The sequence below is a fragment of the Camponotus floridanus genome, unplaced genomic scaffold, assembly GCF_003227725.1.
Source record: "Camponotus floridanus strain SB8 unplaced genomic scaffold, Cflo_v7.5 scaffold158, whole genome shotgun sequence".
NCBI lineage: Eukaryota > Metazoa > Arthropoda > Insecta > Hymenoptera > Formicidae > Camponotus > Camponotus floridanus.
In genome coordinates this window covers 315572-337125 of record NW_020229279.1, presented here as the reverse complement: position 1 = coordinate 337125, position 21554 = coordinate 315572, and the positions used below count along the sequence as shown (strand labels likewise).

The following is a 21554-nucleotide window of genomic DNA, read 5'->3' as shown; positions in this document are numbered from 1 at the left end:
TATTGGAGTATGTGTTAAATGTGCGAACACATAATTTAGACAGGGGTACCGTCTGCGCGCGCGACACAAATCGAACCCGATACCAGCAAGATTTAAAAAATTTCAATTCGAATAGCGTTCAAAATAAAATAAATGAAATAATTTTAAATATATAAATAATTCTAGATTAATTATATAGATTCTTATTCTTGTAACGTTTAAATTAATAATGTTTTTTTTCTTTTAATCAATATCTTACTGATATAGGGGTAACCATTCGATTCGTCTCTAAATTTTTAAGTATTCGCACATTTTATGTAACATTCATGTATAATTACGCGTATATATAATATATCATATTAACAACAATTATAAAAATATTTTAGATACGTTAATTTGTTCATGTATTAATCTACTATTAAATTTTTCTGGCATTATAAATATAGGCAATAATAATACCGATTCTAATAATGATAGAACATTTTTAATGAAAAAAAAAAAAAGGATACATTTCTACCATCTAAATATATATTATTTAAATTAATCGACGTTAAAGAAGCGTATCATCGTTGTATTACTACCGAAATTATTGCTTTTGCTGGAAATTTTCAGGAAAACCTGGGATTAATTTCAATCTTACAATAAAAATTTCCAATTTCAACAGGAACACCGAACTAAACGTCGCGAATGGATCTTCACAAAAAACCAGTGAGAAATAATTCTCCATGACGAAAATCGTTTCGACTTCTCGGCGGTACGAGCCACGCAACTTTCATTAACAAAATTTATTTAACGAAAGGAACGAAACTCTTTTATTGAAACGACAATTTCGTCTAAGAACGTGAATGAAAAAGAACGCGGGAAGAACATGGTGATTTCGCTAATCGTAATTTATTAATTTATTTATGAATATTTTCCGATACGAATTCGTAGTTACAATTATAATTGAAAAAAACAAATTATTAAATTCTATAATAATATTAAACTCGCGATTCATAATATCGAAGGTAATCGTTAAATTTTACGAAAACTAATATTATAATCGTGACTTATTCACATCGATCTCACACTCTTATTCAATAATTCTGTATATTTAATTAGCATATATTTGGAAATATTATGTGACGAGAGGGCCAGCGATAAATTCTTTTGTTATAAACGATAATTATTGTATTTAAGAACTTGTATTAAAAATTTTAAATTTGATTCGCGCGATGCATATACTTAATACACTGAGAAAAAATTATCTGAAATAAAAAAAATTTAGTTAACTCAAGAAAGCTATTTAAAAATCGTGTATTCTATGATACCGGCAGGACGTTCGAATAATTAGCTGAAACATGCGGGCATGTCCATAGGTGTGTTACCGCGATATCTCACCTGCCCACACGTTGCGCATTGTGCTACTTCTGCATGCCTTCCTGCTATGGGACCGCATCGCGGCGATATACAAGTAACGGGCGCGCGATGATTGTAAATCGTTGCAGTTGTCCATTATAACGTAATCTTCTGCGCAGGCGAATCAACTTTTACTAACGAGCGAATTATAAAATTGAGTATGCAATAAGATTAGTCTTCTAATGCAACCAGATTTTTTCTCAGTGCGAATAATTAAATAATATTTAATTCTTGCATCANTTGGAAATTAATGAAATGTGTATCTTTTCTGTTACAGAAGCGGTCCCCCCTTAGCCCGACGCATCGTCCCCAATTTAATTTTTAATTTTTAATTTTATATTTTATTTTATTTTTATATTTTATATTTTATTATTATTTTATTATAATCTTAATTTTAAGTACACACACACACACACACACACACACACACACACACACACACACACATACACACGCTTTTATATTTTATATTTTATTATTATTTTATTATAATCTTAATTTTAAGTACATACACACACACACACACATACACACACACACACACACACACACACACAATTGTATTAACACATACACATTTTAATAAATTTTATATATTCTATATCCGTAAAAAAAATCTAATTATTTGTATGCCTCTCCTTGCGTTCCCATCCCTGCGTTAGTTATAAGCATCGCGATATCGTTCTCTCTCGTGCGTTAATCTTAAGTCTATCTTTCGCGATTAGAATTAGTAATCTCTCGCGCTATGACACAGAAAAATGTATAACAGATTTTAAAATAAATGTTGTTTCAATAAAAAAAAATGTGATTATTTACGCGTCTCTCCTTGAGTTCCATCCCTTGCGCTATCTCTCTCTCGCGCACTAGTTGTAAGTCTCGCGATATTATCGTTCTCTCTCGCATGCGTCGTCTTCGCGCTATCGTTCTCTCTCGCACGCGCTAATTGCAAGTCTCGCGATATTATCGTTCTCTCTCTTGTACATGTCGTCTTGGCGCTATCGTTCTCTCTCTTTCATATACTCGTTGTTCACTTACCTTTGCGTCGTCCTTCTCCCACCTATACGTCGCCCTTGTCCCACGTTAACGCCATCCTTGTCGCACTCGTAGTACTGTCCTCTTCACACTTTGCACTGTCCTTTTCCCACACGTAGCGCTGTCCTTCTCACACCACCGTCCATCTCTCACGCCGCTGATCCCCCTTCACTGCGCGGACCCCCTCGTCCATCGTTCGCGCCGCGGATCCCCCTTCACTGCGCGGACCCCCTCGTCCATCGCTCGCGCCGCGGATCCCCCTTCACTGCGCGGACCCCCTCGTCCATCGCTCGCGCCGCGGATCCCCCTTCACCTCGCGGACCCCCCTCATCCATCGCTCGCGCCGCGGATCCTCCTTCACCTCGCGGACCCCCCTCATCCATCGCTCGCGCCGCGGATCCTCCTTCCCCGCGGGTGACGTCACCCGCCGCGCGCCGCGGTTCCTCCTTCCCCGCGCGTGACGTCACTCCCCCCGCACCGCGGTTCCCCTCGCGCCTCACCCCCCCTGAGAGGACCTGAGTTAGAACTCTCCTTGTATACCTACTATTATAAATAATCCATTAGAATTAAAAGGGCTAAGTAAAAAACTAGAAGAAATTAATGACAACTTAAATAATAACGACAGCAATTTTTTCAAACAAAAACAATTCATTTATACAACAGCCTCTAGTGGAATAACTATTTTAATAATTATAGCATTAATAGCATGGATAATTATCCAACATAGGAAAAAAAAACCTAAACAACCAGCTGTTATTACCTTAGTAGACGAAATTGACAAATCGTATAGAATGCCTAAACCAATATTGAAAAGAAATAGAAGCACACGGTTTTAAAAATAAAAAGGGTATAAGCTAGATATAAGAAACGATTGTAATCAACATTGTAAAACGGGAAAAAACATTATATTATATTCAATTTGTATTATAGAAAAACTTCGTTAAACCTCCGTTTTTCTTTTTTAACGGCGGAGGGATGTTATAGCCTTGCAGACTATAACCTATTTAAATATTAGTACCTATATATAATTAAATTAAGTGTCAGCATGAAATATTGTTGAGAAATGCGGTAGCCTGATAGAATCGCTGCCTCAGCAATCCAAGCGTAAGAACGTTCACCCGGAAGCGCGAAAACACTAACGAAGGAATTCAACTTTGAACTTCCTTCGTTAGCACTTGGACTTTGGACGACCCGGAAAAACCTCCATGACCATACATGGTCATGTCGCCGGGCGATCCCCTCCAAAAATCCCCGAAATTAAGGGAATAAAAGCCGTCCACCGCGGGTCCGCGGCGGACAGTCATAAACAGTGAATCTATAGTCAGAATAGTGCGCGAAGACTAACCGTTGATAAGACATAGTGCGAATCCGAGGGCTAGCCGCCAAACCGAGCTACGAAGCCCCCGATATAATAACTAATCACGAGAGGATCCAGGAAAGGACGATATTAAGGCTTGAGAAAACCGACTAAAGATAAGGGATAAATAAGTATATTCTGTGTAATAAATTTCTATTGCTAAACAATTGGAGCGATTATTTTCCTCTCCCGGCTACCCCACACCCTGTGCCGCGCCGGGCACAACAATTTTAAGATTACATGCTGCAGATACCATTGACATAGCTGGCCCCTCATCTCATAAATAATAAATTTATTACAAACACTTGTAAAAGATAAATACGTGAAAAACATCTCGTCTGTTATGTTACGTCCAGACCCTTGAGAGATCGGGCCATCTGGAAGAACGTAACCTACTTACCCGGTGACACACTTTCGGGCGTGTGTATGGATCGGGTCGAGCGTCCTGGGGCCTGACGAAGGTCAGTGACCAGAATGGTCCCTTTAACACTGTGAGTGTCTTAGGCCGATGCGCTTGTTAGTCCCTTTCCGGTAAGAGAATCTAATCTCTTTTACACGGGACGGGACCTTGTGCGATATTGAAAATAAAGAGATGAGTGTGGGAAGATGAAAATAAATTTATCCCCTTATTATAAATTAAAATTTATTCGAAATTATCATTAACGGGTTTACAAGAACATCTTTAATGTGCGAGTAGTGTGTGTGTGTGTGTGTGTGTGTGTGTGTGTGTGTGTGTGTGGTGTGTGTGTGGTGTGTGTGTGTGTGTGTGTGTGTGTGTGTGTGTGTGTGTGTGTGTGTGTGTGTGTGTGTGTGTGTGTGTGTGTGTGTGTGTGAATATGTAAATTCGCGGGTGTTACATTAATACGGAGGACATCAGCCAGGAATAAATAAAAAGAGTTGAGGAGGCTATATCCTGGCTGGATTTTACAATGTTCCTATTTAAACAAAAATCTAAAGGAGTATTTCAGGGAAGGAACAGAGGTCATCGAACTGGATTGTGGACGGCGGGAATTTTCTTAATAGAGCTTGGATGGGAACGGCTAGAGGTAGGGGTAATCCAGGGAGATACCAGGGAATTATTGAATCAGGAGGGGCAGTACTTAGATGATGAAGGAACTCTTCGTGGTTCACGTCACCAGGTCCCACGCAGAAGGATCCTTCTGATATGGGACAGTCGAGGAGGGGAAACTGGGATATGAAATGGTTTAGGGAGTCCACGGGAGAAGGTTCAGATGTTGGATCTGAAAAAGGGGGTTCAGAGGGGGACTTTGGGGAGAACTCAGAGTGATGGGAGGCCTCATCAAGGTCGGGAGGACATCTTGCGAAATCCTCCGGATCCTCGAGGAACTCGGAGCATTCCGATGGAGTGGAAGGGAATGGAGGAGGTCAGAGTCAAGGGTAATTACAGGTATGGGAGACGGGGATCCCAATTCGATTAAAGGTGAGGAAGAAGATAAGGGAGAAGGTTCGGGTAAAATGGGGGTAGGAGATCGTTGAGGTGATGCATGGTGATGAGGTCGAGCCAGGGGTGTCAGGGAAGCAGGAGCAAGGCGTTGGGGAGGAGATAGGGGAGTAGTTAGGCGCAGGGATCGAGGGGGATTTGTTGAGTGAATGGATACTGTTGTCTTTTGGCATGTTAGCACTTAAACTAGACGAATTATTGCGTGAACTGCCAGAAATTGATTCAGTTATCAATTCAGCCAGCCCTTCCTTTAACCACCGGTTCCGCCGATTCCGCCAACGCTTAATATTAGAGCGGGATTTGGGAGTCGACACTAATAAATTACAAGTACGCTGTTTAGTTACGATAGGAAGCGGATGATTGATCAGAGATTTTAAACGATCTTTATTGAGAAACGATCTTTAAGGTTTGCTAATGGATTGTTCCTTATATTTTGTGAAATATCCTGATATGATTTTTCTAAAGGAAAAAAAAAAATATATATATATATATATATATATATATATATATACAGGGTCTACCAAAAGTGTGGAAACCCCTAAATATCTCGGAAAATATACGTTTTACAGAAAAGTGTTTCCAACAAAAGTTGTAGGGTTTAAGAAGATCTATATACTGATTCTATCAGTTTGACCTTGGATGGCGTCGTCAAGGTCAGGTCAAGGTCACATTGACTTTTTTAAATGACACCCCCTACATTTGATTGCATATTCTTATAGCTTAATTCAAGAGCTTTCCAAAACACTATAATAATGTTCATTTTTATTAAGTACTTTGCGAGTTATGAGGGTTGAATGATAGAGTAGCGCCGGTATTAACATTATCCAAGGTGTACTACATGGAGGTTACTCGCTCGGATTTGCATCTGTTGTGTGTGTGATCCAGCTAACTAAGGCAAGATCGGTCGTGGATCCAGTCAGCAAAAGCAAAGACCCAACCAAATTACAATCGAGCATTTAAAGACCTGGAAAGCAATCGACATAGTAAACAGTAAATAAATTTGTGGATGCTCATTTATCATAATAATTGTTCGAAATGTGTGCGTGTGCGTGCGTGCGGTGCGTGTATACAGAGATCAGGTTAGGTTGCACCAAACGATTGCAAATGTGTTTCAATGTGTTAAAGTAAATGCTGAAAGTGGCTGCCATTTACTTCCTGACAATATGCTAATCTTTGGTAGAATGTAGAAATGACTTTACGATTCGTTTCAAAAGGTATCAAAGCCATTTCATCCCTTATTCGCTGTATCAATTCGTGAATGGTTTTAGGTTTTGTTCTGTAAACCTTACTCTTCAGATATCCCCATAGATAATAATCAAGAGGAGTTAGATCTGGTGACCGAGGTGGCCAATCCTCTCCTCCCTCATTTCCGTTCCTTCTTCCTATCCACCGTAGCGGAAAAGTCTCATTTAAAATACGACGTGGTCCTGCACCAAAATGAGCAGGAGTTCCATCATGCTGAAACCATATTTCTTGGAAATTATTTGGAAAAGTACTCTGTATGGCTGGAATTATTTGATCAACAAGTAATCTCTCATACCTTTGAGCGTTCAAATATTCTTCAAAAAAAAACGGCCCTATTAAATAGCCATCTATTATTCCGCACCATACATTTATTTTTTGTGGATGTTGTGTGTGAGTTTCCCGCACCCAATTCGGATTCTCATCTGACCAGAAACGAAAATTTTGATTATTAACTTCTCCCGTTAAGGTAAATGTTGCTTCGTCTGTGAAAACAATTTGATAAGGGAAGATGGGCCGGACATCTATTAGTGCCATCATTCTTTCACAGAAATGTATACGACGCTCCTCATCTCCGTTTTGCAATTCTTGAACGTATTGCAATTTATATGGATGGAACTTGTTCTTCTTTAAAATTCTCCAAACCGACATGGGAGCAATATCGTGAGTTTGAGCGACTCTCTGAACACTAGAATTGGGATCTTCAATAAATGTCTGCAGAACATCAAGTTGTTTTTCTTCGTTGGTTGCAGACAATGGTCTTCCTGACTTAGAGCGATTTCTTACGCTACCAGTTTGTCTAAAACGTTCTATTGTTTTTAACACAGTGGACTTATTAATTCGACGGTTCGGATACGTGTCATTAAATAATCGAACGACATCAGAGAACGATCTTTCGTTATCACCCCATCCACGCATCATGAGGATAGTGATTCTTTCACGTTCCGACAAGTCGCCAGCCATTTTTAAAACGTTTAATTTTAATTAATCGTACGTTGTATTTGGACGATAACAATTAATTTCTGCTTGCTCAAAGCTGAAGTTAGAAGGTGCTCGTTCTTTGATAGCTTTATACATTCTTAGTTGAATTTTAAATGCGAGTTAGACTGCATGTAGTGCGTCACATAGCGGTAAATGAAGGAACTAACGAGACGTTTCATACACGTTTTATGGAGCAATTTTTTGGCAATTTGACTTCAGCGAAATATGAGGATATGTTGAGGAATCGATCTTGCCTTAGTTAGCTGGATCACACACACAACAGATGCAAATCCGAGCGAGTAACCTCCATGTAGTACACCTTGGATAATGTTAATACCGGCGCTACTCTATCATTCAACCCTCATAACTCGCAAAGTACTTAATAAAAATGAACATTATTATAGTGTTTTGGAAAGCTCTTGAATTAAGCTATAAGAATATGCAATCAAATGTAGGGGGTGTCATTTAAAAAAGTCAATGTGACCTTGACCTGACCTTGACGACGCCATCCAAGGTCAAACTGATAGAATCAGTATATAGATCTTCTTAAACCCTACAACTTTTGTTGGAAACACTTTTCTGTAAAACGTATATTTTCCGAGATATTTAGGGGTTTCCACACTTTTGGTAGACCCTGTATATACAGGGCGATCCCGAAAAACCTTCCGTCTTTAAAATGACGTATTCCTGACACTATTCTAAGACAATTTTTTCTTTAGCAAAATTTGATTTGAAGCGTAGTTTTTGAGTTATAAGCAGAAATAGTTAGTAAATCACGCGTCGGGTACAGAAGGCAGGCAGGGGCGGCCCGGCGCGCCGCGAGCGCGGGCGCAGCTGATCGCCCGACAAGCGATTATCACTGCATGAGTCACTAACTATTTTATCTTATAACATAAAATTATGCTTTAAATAAAATTTTGGTAAAGAAGAAAATGTCTTAGAATTACATCAGGAATACGTGTTCCTTAAAATAATGTTAATTATTAAAAGTTATTCCGGATCGCCGACCGTCGAACGCTGTAATCAGCTGATTGCTACATGCGATGTGTGTATGGCGGAGTGTGCGTAAAAGAGAGAGAGAGAGAGAGAGAGAGTGAGAAAGAGAGAGAGAGAAAGAGAAAGAGAGAGAGAGAGAGAGAGAGAGAGAGGGAGGAAGGGTAAAAGGGACAGACATTCATACACACGCACGCACGTACGCATACACTTTTTTCTCTCTCTCTTTTACAACACTCTGTCATTTAGTCACTCATTCTCTCACTCACTCACTCACTTACTCTGCTTACTTATTGCTCACTCACCTGGTAGCAGCGTAGCGAATCTTCATGCTACGTATTGTTGTAACTGCTGCACGATTATTAGATCGCTGCACCGCTGATTGTTAGAGATGCGCGGCACATCGAAACTTTCTCACTTCGAAACACTCTTACACTCGATTGACACAGATTACGCGATAACGAGTTTACTGTTTATTACTCACTCGATTCCCATCGTTTTATCGAGACTTAAAATTACTTTAAAAGAAACGCGAATGCGAGAGAACACATGACTCGACGCGAAGCGACGGACCGCGGAGACTGCGCGACCACGAGGGTTATGTGTTGCCAGAAACGCGACACGCGACATCTAACAATAAACGCCTTGCGCGTGGCGCGTGATTGACGCGAGATAAGACGAACAATCGGCTAAAACCTTCTCACCCTTACCCTTCCTCCCCCCCCCTCTCTCTCTCTCTTTCTCTCTCTCTCTCTCTCTCTCTTTTACGCACACACTCCACCATACACACATCGCATGTAGCAATCAGCTGATTACAGCGTTCGACGGTCGGCGATCCGGAATAACTTTTAATAATTAACATTATTTTAAGGAACACGTATTCCTGATGTAATTCTAAGACATTTTCTTCTTTAAAATTTTATTTAAAGCATAATTTTATGTTATAAGATAAAATAGTTAGTGACTCATGCAGTGGTAATCGCCTGTCGGGCGATCAGCTGCGCCCGCGTTCACGGCGCGCCGGGCCGCCCCTGCCTGCCTCCTGTACTCGACGTGTGATTTACTAACTATTTTTGCTTATAACTCAAAAACTACGCTTCAAATCAAATTTTGGTAAAGAAAAAATTGTCTTAGAATAGTGTCAGGAATACGTCATTTTAAAGACGGAAGGTTTTTCGGGATCGCCCTGTATACAGGGTGGGGCATTTATCTTGAGACAAGATAATATCTCGATTGGAGTCGATTATTTTGAAAAAAGTTTTAGACAAAAGTTGTAGGGCATTAAAGAGGCTATCGAAAGGTCCATATTACAACTTCCGGTCTAGACCGGAAGTGGCGTTTTTTGATCAAAATTCGTTTTTTTAAATGGAAACACCCATTTTTTGCCACGGATTTCGATTGGAAATCGAAAAAAAAATACTTTTTGTTCTTATTATTTTTTCGATTTAACCCATATTTTGGCCATAAAAAACAAAAAAACAAAAATCTTGAGATAACGGAGTACCTTATTGGAATCCCTTTTTTAACTTTAAGGTTGAAAAACTGTACAACTATTAACTACTTTTAGCACTACCCAGGAATAACGACGTGGACGTAGTAGTTTTTTATCCCCTTTGGGGTGCTTGTTTTAGGTGAGTCCCCTTGCCTCTCACAATTTGGTATGATTGTCTTATCTGTTTGAAATTAATTTAATTTAATAAGTGCTCAAATTGGCGACCTTCGACTTCAATGCACTTATTGATCCGAACTTCCATAGATCGTACACAACTGCGGAGTACATCAGGTGATATTTTGGCACAAGCATTTCGGATTCGTTGCATCATATTTTCACGAGATGTTGGCACTTCTTTGTAAACTTCGCTCTTTATGTAACCCCATAAATAAAAGTCTGGAGACGTAAGGTCTGGAGATCTTGCTGGCCAATTTACTGGACCCCCTCTACCGATCCAGCGTCTATTGAATTCGCGATCCAAAACTTCACGAGCAGTTCGGGAGTAATGCGATGGACATCCATCGTGTTGAAACCACATTTGTTGTCTTACATTTAAGGGTACGTCCTCAAGTAAAAGCGGAAGTTGATTTTGTAAAAAATTACGATATGTTTCGCCGTTTAAATTGCCTTCAATGAAGTATGGACCTACTATCTTGTCACCAACTATTCCACACCAAATGTTCACAGACCATTGACGCTGATGCTCAACTTCACGTAACCAATGTGGATTTTAAATACTCCAGTAGTGCATGTTATGTCTATTAACCGTGCCGTGGTTCGTAAAAGAGGACTCGTTTGAAAATAGGACTTTAGCAAAGAAATTAGGATCTTGTTGTATTTGTTGACATGCCCATTGACAAAAGATAACTCGGTTCTGAAAATCATTATCATGAAGTTCTTGGTGCAACGAAATGTGAGAGGGATGATATTTATAACGTTTTAATATCCTGCCTACACTACGTCGCGAAATTCCAGAATCGCGTGCAATTTGTCGAGTACTGACATGAGGGTCAACATTTACTGCAGCTAATACAGCAATTTCATTGTCAGTTCCAGTAACTAGGTTTCGACGGGCTCTTTTTCTCTTAGACACACTTCCCTCTTGTAGAAATTGTGTAACAACCCGATAAAAAGATGCTCGAGATCGCACGTTATCCGGAAAACGTTCAGCATAAAGTGTAACGGCATCGTCAACATTTCTACCACATTCACCATAAATAAGAATCATTTCTATCTTCTCTTCTACAGAAACAGCCTCCATTTTAAAAAAAGTTTTGCACTGACAAAATTTGAAAAGATAATCTGATTTCAGAAAAAAAATTAGGATAAATGAAATGGGGTAAATATCCCCTATATTAAATTTAAAAACTCACGAAAAAAGAAAACGTAAATACAAAAAAATGTCAATTATGCCTTTTCAAAGTAATCCGTTAAATCTTTTTCTAGTTTATTAAGTTTAGATTAAAAATCACCACCCCATGAAAAAGTAGTCTGTACTTTACATGTGATATATGATATCCAAAGTGTTTTGGCCTCCTGGACACAACCCCAACAAAGTACTCCGTTATCTCAAGATTTTTGTGTTTTTTTATTTTTTATGGCCAAAATATGGGTTAAATCGAAAAAATAATAAGAACAAAAAGTATTTTTTTTTCGATTTCCAATCGAAATTCGCGGCAAAAAATGGGTATTTCCATTTAAAAAAACGAATTCTGATCAAGAAACGCCACTTCCGGTCTAGACCGGAAATTGTAATATGGACCTTTCGACAGCCTCTTTAATGCCCTACAACTTTTGTCTAAAACTTTTTTCAAAATAATCGACTCCAATCGAGATATTATCTTGTCTCAAGATAAATGCCCCACCCTGTATATATATAGAGTAGGTTGTGGTTAGCAATCAAGTGGGAGTGGGAGAATATACGTGAATGATCTTAGGAGATTTATTCGCGAATTCCAATGCTGAAATCCGGAGCGAATAAATTAATACTCGTGAATTCCAATACTGAAATCCCGAACGAGCAGATAAAGATCTTAGGAGTTTTATTCGCGAATTCCAATGCTGAAATCCGGAGCGAATAAATTAAGGAAATACTCGTGAATTCCAATACTGAAATCCCGAACGAGCGGATAAAGATCTTGGGAGTTTTATTCGCGAATTCCAATGCTGAAATCCGGAGCGAATAAATTAAAAAAATACTCGTGAATTCCAATACTGAAATCCCGAACGAGCGGATAAAGATCTTGGGAGTTTTATTCGCGAATTCCAATGCTGAAATCCGGAGCGAATAAATTAAAGGTTACGGAGAAGAGAATCGAATCGTTGGAAATTGGTTATCGCTAGTAAATTCTTGCAAAATTCTAAAGGAACTAGAATAGTGTCATTCGGTCTTTTTTCAAATACTTAAAGATCGTTTCAAAGTCGTTAATTGAAGGAGAAAGGAGAGTGGCGATTTCGAAATAGTTAAAACTTACTACTTATGGAGAGCGTTGAATTGAAATTTTCTGGTTCAGGCCGGAGCCCCGGGGTTGCAGGCAGGAAGTGATTCGCCGTGAAATCAGTGATGTTCTTTTTTACACTTGTAACTATCACTGGTTGGAATTGTACTGACTGATTCAAAATTTTATTATAATTCTGACTGAGCGAAAAACTCTGAGACTAATACTCTGTGTAAAAATTAGTTGAAAAACTGTCTCTCCGCGCTTTCGGCTCGTAATTTTAAAGTCTTTGCTCCTCCTCCCTTCTGGATGGTGGGAATTTCTTTTAATCAATCAAAAATTTTTACTATTCCCTTCTTAGGGATCAAGGAGTTAGATTTTTAGGAAGAGGGTGTCTTAGACCTCTAATTGGTTAAGCCCTTTTTCTTAAGGTTTGGCTTCACCATCCAGTAGAGAGTGGGAGCGACCTGATTTCCTTATCTCCTACGATTTTATTGAGAATGGCCTATTGATCCAGCGCACGTGCGATATTAATTTTATGGCTCTGCTCGTATTTACCTTTTGGTCAATTTCCCGATGACCAGGGCTCTTATTTCAAAGTCTCTGAGACGACCCATTGATACGCGTGGATTGAATTTCTTATATTTTCGAGGCTCGTAAATTAAAATTGTATTTAAATTTTCTTAGCGCTATCTCGACTGGCCACTCTGCTTGTTTATCCGAGTTGGGTTTTCTTTATTTTAAATTCAACCCAATCGTTGATTACTTCTAAGAAACGTTTCGATGAAAGAACAGAATCGTGAAGTTCACCGGACGTAACAGTTACAAATGTCATATTTGTAAAAAGTACGAGTATTAAGAATATTCTTGTCTGTATAACAGACATCATATTTGTGGAAAGTAAAAGTATTAAAATCATCTTGTCTGTGTAACAGACATCATATTTGTGGAAAGTAAAAGTATTAAAATCATCTTGTCTGTGTAACAGACATTATATTTATGGAAAGTAAAAGTATTAAAATCATCTTGTCTGTGTAACAGACATCATATTTGTGGAAAGTAAAAGTATTAAAATCATCTTGTCTGTGTAACAGACATCATATTTGTGGAAAGTAAAAGTATTAAAATCATCTTGTCTGTGTAACAGACATCATATTTGTGGAAAGCAAAAGTATTAAAAACATCTTGTCTGTGTAACAGACATCATACTTGTAAATGATAAAATAATGCAATGTGGTATAATAGGGCTCTAGGCGAAAATCCATATAAAAAAATCTAATGCGCCATTGGTGATACCTCGTGGGTGGTGTGGAAAATCGCCACTCTCATTAAATTTTTTTATTTTATTATTTTAAATGTATATATATATATATATATATATATATATATGTATATATATACAGGGTGTCCCATTTTAATCCATCCAGTCGAATATCTCGAAAACTAAGCTCGGGAGAGAAAAATGTTTCAGACAAAAGTTGTTTGGTTTCGAAGGAGCCATAAGATGGTACCATTGGTTTGACTTTGAAGAATCATTTGAAGGTCACGTGAAGGTCACCTCAATCTTTTTAAATGGCAACTCCTATTTTTTATTACATATTCTTGTAGCTGACCTCGAAAGCTTTCCAAAACGCTATAATAAAATATTTTTTCATAGAGTACTTTTCGAGTTATGAGGCTTGAAATCATTTCTTAATTTTACATAAACCGTAATATATCTAGTAAAATATTCATTTTTCGATTATATTGCCTTAATACTTTTATGTACAAAATAATGAGAGAAATCAATTGGTATAAAACAAAACACATAGTTGTTTCAAAGAAAAATGTAATTATTAATTGCAAATTATACATATTTTTTCTTAAAAATAACTATGTGTTTTCTTTACACCAATCGATTTCTCACATTATTTTGTGCATAAAAGTATTAAGGTAAAATAATCGAAAAATGAATATTTCACTAGATATTTTATGATTTATCTAGAATTAAGAAATTATTCAAGCCTCATAACTCGAAAAATACTCAATAAAAAAATATTTTATTATAATGTTTTAGAAAGCTCTCGAGGTCAGTTACAAGAATATCTAATAAAAAATAGGGGGTGCCATTTAAAAAAATTGAGGTGACCTTCACGTGACCTTCAAATGACTCTTCAAGATCAAACCAATGGTACCATCTTATGGCCCTTTCGAAATCAAACAACTTTTGTCTGAAACATTTTTCTCTCCTGGGTTTGGTTTTCAAGATATTCGACTGGATGGATTAAAATGGGTCACCCTGTATATATATATATATATATATATATATATATATATATATATGTATACATATATATATATATTTTTTTTTATTATTATAGATTTATTGATCCCTTTAGGGTTTCAATCTCATACATCAATTCACAATAAAACAAAATTCTACTCTTAGCTTCCACTATAGCTACTCTCGTCAGTCCTCCCGTACACACTAACAGCACACACCCAACACTCCTCCTATTCACCCCCTCCACACCTGACCATAATTGGTCTAACAAATCTATTTCACCCTCACCTCTCCCTCGCACCTACTCCTTCTTCCTCACCTTCTCCTTACCCATCCTCACACACACTCTCACATATACATCTCTTTTCCAATCCTGGCCTTATCATGATCTTATAAATGCTGTTCCCTCTCTCTTCCCTACGTACCTTCTCCTCCTCCTCCCATCCGACCCTCCCCTCTTCTTACTCTCCTTATCTCCCCAACCTCAGGCCTCGTTCCTCTACTCCCCCTTCCTCATCCTCTTTCATTGTTAAATCCTCTTCACCCCCATCCCTCAGTTTCTACTATATTCCCATCTCCTTTCTGATAATTCCTCTGTATCCTTCAATTTTTTTTTCTTGTCCTTCTCCATGTCCCTTCTACATCTTCTTCATCTTTCCTCTATCATTTGGCGCTCTCTCCTGTTCATCTCGTTCCTGTAACATACCGCGCAGACAACTTATGGCTCTCCTCCTCTGTCCTCCACCCTCCTCTCCTCTCTCTCGTCCTTTTGTCTGCTTCTTTTCCTTCCTCCCCCTTCTTTCTTGTCAGTCCACTGTGAAATTAATGTGAGAACGTGCGTATCGAATCCTCCTTCCTCCGTCTTCCTTGCTGTCATTACTCGCGTCTGTCCTTCCTCTCCTTCTTCCTTCCTATCCTTTATCTCCATCATCATTCTTCCACTTTCTTTTCTTATCCATTCTCACTCCTCTGTCTTCCTTGCTGTCACTCCTCTCGCCTGTCCTTCCTCCTTCCTGTCTATTCCTTCCTCCTGTCTGCTTCTTTTCCTTCCTCCTCCTTTCTTCTCATCAGTCCACTGTGAAATCAATGCGAGAACATGCGTATCCAATCCTCCTTCCTCCGTCTTCCTTACTGTCCCTACCCGCGCCTGTCCTTCCTCTCCTCCTTTCTTCCTATCTATTCCTGTCCTCCTATCTGTTTCTTCTCCTTCCTCTTCCTTCCTTCTCGTCCATCCACTTTAACATCACTGCGAGTACGTGCGCAGCGACTCCTCCTCTCTCTCCTCCCTCTACCCTCTTCCATTCCCTTCTGTCTTCCTTGTTGTCACATACGTACTGTTCGACTCCATTTCTAATCCACTTATCGATTCTTCCATCGATTTCTCCATCATCTCTGTTCTCTCGCGCCATCTACACCTATCTCTCATCACTAACCTGTCTCTCCTGCTCTTTCTCCTGCCTACACTTATCCTCTCTTCTCGACACTTGTCTCTCCTGCACTCCTCTCTCCCCCTCCTTGCTGACACAGCACTTTCAACCCACTTTTTAAAACTCTTCAAATCATTCCTTCCACCTGTCCTCTACTGTTGCCTCCATTTCCTCTCCTTCCTCCTTCATCCACCCTCCTCCTCCTCTATCCTCGATCCTTTCCTCCTCTTCTAATCACCTCAAAAATTCTTTTGATTCCGCCACTTTTCTATCCACTTTTCACTTGGCCCACCCATCATGGCTGCCCCATATATATATATATATATATATATATATATATATATATATATATATTCCTGAAATCGTGCGAAAAATTATCGTATGCGAAAGTGACGCTGCACGATCTTTGATTGGTGTATGCTCTTAGAACCAAAAATATACCAATCAAAGATTGCGCAGCGTCACTTTCGCATACGATAATTTTTCGTACGATTTCAAGAATAGGGCCCCTGGAGAAAAAGATTTTTTCAGTGTTATATATAATATACATAACATAATAATATTAAACTTAATATTGAACTGAAACATTTTGTTAGTAATATATGAAGAAAAATACCCGGAACAACTTATAATATTTTAAAAATTAAATTACATATTTATATTATAAAAATATAAAAATATTTTTATATTCTTTTCAGATTATTATACATAAATCATATTTATCATTTGATAATCATAATCATCATTAAAGAATATTCTTATATATATACCTGCAGGTAAATAAAATATAGTGATATTAATCAAATTTAGAAACGTTTAAACTTTTAAAGAAAATTTAAAAGACATGTACAATTTGACATATATTATTGTATATGTTACGTGTATATATTGTGTTGTGTTGTGTATATATAACGTTGAAAAATCTATTCTTATGACCAGAATTTATAGATTGATCTCATATTGAAGTTCGTTTAAAGTAAAAGTTTTTAAGATTTTATTCAGCCATCTCATTGGCTGAACGGAATCTTGATGAGGAAGATGACTTAAAACTAAACTTGAGAGCTTGAAGACTATTCTATGAAATTCCGGCTTATGTTATCTAATCGTTTTTATTTTGTTCTTCTTCTACTGGTGAGTTTAATGAATAATTGTCCTCTTCGTCGAATAATTCCTCTCTGCATTCCTTGTTTTATTTTTGACATTATTTTGCCATTTATTTATTGTCCTTAGGCGTTGTTTTGCTGCTCGTGAGGCTTCTCTCATATATCGCTGGAATTCGGATCGAGTAGGCTTATCAAAATGTTTATTACATACAGCATCTGAAAAGTAATATTTAATTTTGTATTATCGTAAAATTATATAAAATTTTTTTATTATGGAATTATTAACTAAAATTATCCGCCATTTTCTTGGAGACATCGTCGCAAGCTACAAATATCTTTATAAAAAACTTAAATAAAAATAAAACTTTTTTTTTATATAAGACTTGTAAATATAATGAAAAAAGTTTCAAATTAATATATTCATTTGATTATAAAAAAAAATTTTGAAAATTGGCAAAATTTTTCAACCGAGGAGGTAGAATGTAAACATTAAAAATGCTCTCAAAAAATACTATACCATAAATCGCCTTAATGATACGAGCATTATACAAAGGCCGTGAGCCTCCTTCACGACCAAACCACATAAATGTTGATATCGCCTGGTCGATTATAACTTCTTCGAAGCATAAATTTACTGCTTCTTTAACAGTGAACCCGCCAACGTATAGAAGATAATTTACCTGAAATAAAATAAACGTAATTGTATTTATTACAATGTATTTATTTTAAAAAATTTATATATTGTATATTGATTTATATATTAAAACTTACCACTTCATCATAAATCTCCTCATCAACATTTTCAAATTCTTGTATATCTTTTTCTGTGGAAATTGGTAAGCATGCTATTTTTTTTGTAATTCGACGTCGATCTTGAACATATTTTAATATACGTTCTACGTTATTATTCTACGTTCAATTTCCTGCAAACAATATAAATAAATACAATTATTATATGTAAATTGTCATATAATATAACATTGTAATACACATATATACATATATACAAGATAATTATTACAAATGTATTTAAATTAAATGATACTTCATAACATATAAAATGAACAAAAGAAAAGAAACATTTTGTGAACGAGATATCTTTTTTATTATTCTAAATATGAAAAAAATATATAATATTTTAATAATTTAAGTACACATATTATATAAAAGAAGAGCAAAATTTTGCTTCTACATAAAAACTAATATGTTTTCAAAATAATATTGTCGGAATCGACACAAAACTATAATCGTTTTTGAAATACATTGTTTAACATGAGTATTGAAGTTTTCGACTGTAGAAAGGCTCACGGCCTTCGTACAATGTTCGTATCATTAAGGCGATTTACGGTATAGTATTTTTTGAGCGCATTTTTAATGTTATTTACATTCTACTTTCGTGATTGGAGAATTTTGCCAATTTTCAAGATTTTTTTATAATAAAATGAAAACACTTGCAGTTCTGTATCGAGTGTAATGAACATTTTGATAACATATATGTTGTTCTTTTTATTAGTTTATTCGCAAGTAAATTTTTTGTCTCTTTTTTATATGTATATAATATGTATTTATTAAAATATTATACATATATTTCTTTTCATACCTACAGTAAATAAACAAATAAAAAAATAAACAATTAATATCTGCTTTATTAAATGTTTTATTTTTGTTTGGTTTATTTGTTGTGAAGTAATAACCATTTAATTTTTTTTTATTAGACATTTCCAATGATTATCTTGTGTGTATTATTATTACTACATATTGTTATATATTATTTATTAAACTTGCTTTAGTTGAGCTTCTATAGCATCCAGTCGTTGCTCATTTAAATCGTTCTTCCTAAAAATTAAATATATACATATACATACATACGTACACATACACACACACACACACACATATATGTATGTGTGTATAGGATATAACTAAAAAAACATATATACATATAACTAAGGATTGAACGAACTTACCTAAGTGATGTTCAATCGTAATTGTGTGAACCGCCTCTTCCGAAGAGATCATATTTGTAGTACCTCCCACTTCCCACAGTGTCGCCACAAGCTTTAAAGCTAGGGAAAAACAAATTTTCCCCTCGGCGCGATCCACGCGCCCTGCGTATTCCTATCTATGTTCATTCTTCAAAGCTCTGCCGTAACTCTTTTTCGGGTATCTCCCTCGAGATGAAAGGGAGGGGGGGACTGATCTCTTCGGAAGAGGCAGTTCACACAATTACCATTGAACATCACTTAGGTAAGTTCGTTCAATCCTTAATTGTATTTCACGCCTCTTCCTCGAGATCATATTTGTAGTGTTTAAAGTCGGTTACGGCAGTAATATTTCGATAGAAAAAGAGAAAACAAAAAAATTTTTTTTTTTTTTGCCAATTTAATAACAGGGTTATAACTGTCTTAATATCTCTAACTATATTACAGCTTCGGTTTCTAAAACTGCTTCCGCAAATTGCGTGTTCTCCGCAATGACGCAACGATCATAAAAACGCGCGAAAGTTTCAGAGTCTTTTGACCAACCCGCGGTTTTTCGTATTTGATCGATATTTACTCCATGACGTTTTGCTGCAGACGTCGATGCATGGCGTGTGCTGTACGCCGAGAAAACGTTAATATCTATACCGCTTTTGCACATTACCTTTTTTATCCATCGACTAATCGTCTGCGTGCCTACCGCTTTATGCGGTTTTTTGAATGATATAAATAGTTTATTTATTAATCCACGTATATCTTTGATTCTTTCTAAATATACTAACAATGTTGTAGCTGCGCAGATAGTCTTATCTCGCGTAAAAAAAGGTAATCTCAGCACCGGCTGGTTTTTATTTTGGCTGGATGTCTTTATTCTGTCCGGAATTTTTATCTCCAACGAATTCTCGTCTGCTCGATAAATATTCCTTATGTCAATCGCCGCTAGAGTCTGCATACGATGCCCTGTAACTAGGGCCATCAAGGTCACTAATTTTAATGTTAAAGATTCCAAATTTAATTCTCTATTTGGATACCAATTTGATAGATGTCTTAAAACGATTTTTGGATCCCACGTCGAATCATATCTGGGAGCAGACGGTCTCAATTTAGCAACACCTCTAAAAAAACGTTGAACTTTTTCGTCTTTTCCCAGCTCTGGTCCCACAAGTAACGCAATCGCAGATTGTTCAGGATCGCGCTTTCGATTCGCGAATTTTGTACAACCGGGTAAGCGCGATTGAACTTTGCCGGCACATACCCGCGGGGGTATCGCAAGCTCTCTCAGTGCGTGATCGCGTAAGGAATACTTGATAGGAATGAAATGATATGCAGTTGCGACTTAATGTGTTACAGTAAGACCGGTGAGCGAATTACTGTTCGTTTATTGTTAAAGTCACAAAATGATACACGTTTGCTGGTCTCAAGACGCGATGTAGGGTGAGAGCGCACCACTACGCGGATTGCGTGAGAGCGAGCGAGACAGCTATCGATCAGCTGTTAGCGAGATCGAGCGAGACGGCGCTATATCGGCCGTTCGCTTGAGAGCGAGCGAGACGGCGCTCTATCAGCCGTTCGCGTGAGAACGAGCGAGACAGCGCTCTATCAGCCGTTCGCGTGAGAGCGAGCGAGACGGCGTTATGCCGCTCGGATAAGAGTTTGAGCGAGACCGCACTATACACGTCAGTCCGCTGGTCCGATATAGATAGAATGAATATTGCTATCTGCGAATACGCGAACCGCACTGTTCACGACTTGACACAAATGCGAGAGAGACGGCGTTATGCCGCTCGTACTAGAGTTCGAGCGAGACCGCACTATACACGTCGGTTCGCCACGAATGCGAGAGAGACGGCGTTATGCCGCTCGTACTAAAGTTCAAGCGAGACCGCACTATACGCGACTCGCCACGAATGCGAGAGAGACGGCGTTATGCCGTTCGTACTAGAGTTCGAGCGAGACCGCACTATACACGTCGGTTCGCTCAATTTTGAGATAGATAGCTGACTTGTGGCTATCTATGAATACGCGAAACCGCACTGTTCACGGCTCGCCACGAATGCGAGAGAGACGGCGTTATGCCGTTCGTACTAGAGTTCGAGCGAGACCGCACTATACACGTCGGTTCGCCCAATTTTGAGATAGATAGCTGACTTGTGGCTATCTATGAATACGCGAAACCGCACTGTTCACGGCTCGCCACGAATGCGAGAGAGACGGCGTTATGCCGTTCGTACTAGAGTTCGAGCGAGACCGCACTATACACGTCGGTTCGCCACGAATGCGAGAGAGACGGCGTTATGCCGTTCGTACTAGAGTTCGAGCGAGACCGCACTATACACGTCGGTTCGCCCAATTTTGAGATAGATAGCTGACTTGTGGCTATCTATGCATACGCGAAACCGCACTGTTCA

General features: G+C 37.9%; 1 protein-coding gene across 1 annotated transcript in view; it reads right to left on the bottom strand.

Moving 5' to 3' along the window:
• Positions 1–19186, bottom strand: part of LOC105253673 (histone-lysine N-methyltransferase SETMAR-like) — a 29055-nt gene extending 9869 nt beyond the window's left edge. The window contains exons 1-3 of the mRNA XM_025406848.1: positions 19135–19186; positions 17939–17991; positions 17685–17847 (exon numbers count right to left, since the gene is read on the bottom strand). Of these exons, the coding sequence (XP_025262633.1) occupies positions 17685–17847; positions 17939–17991; positions 19135–19186 (268 nt within the window). The remainder of the gene's footprint in view (positions 1–17684; positions 17848–17938; positions 17992–19134) is intronic.
• Positions 19187–21554: the final 2368 nt, after the last annotated feature.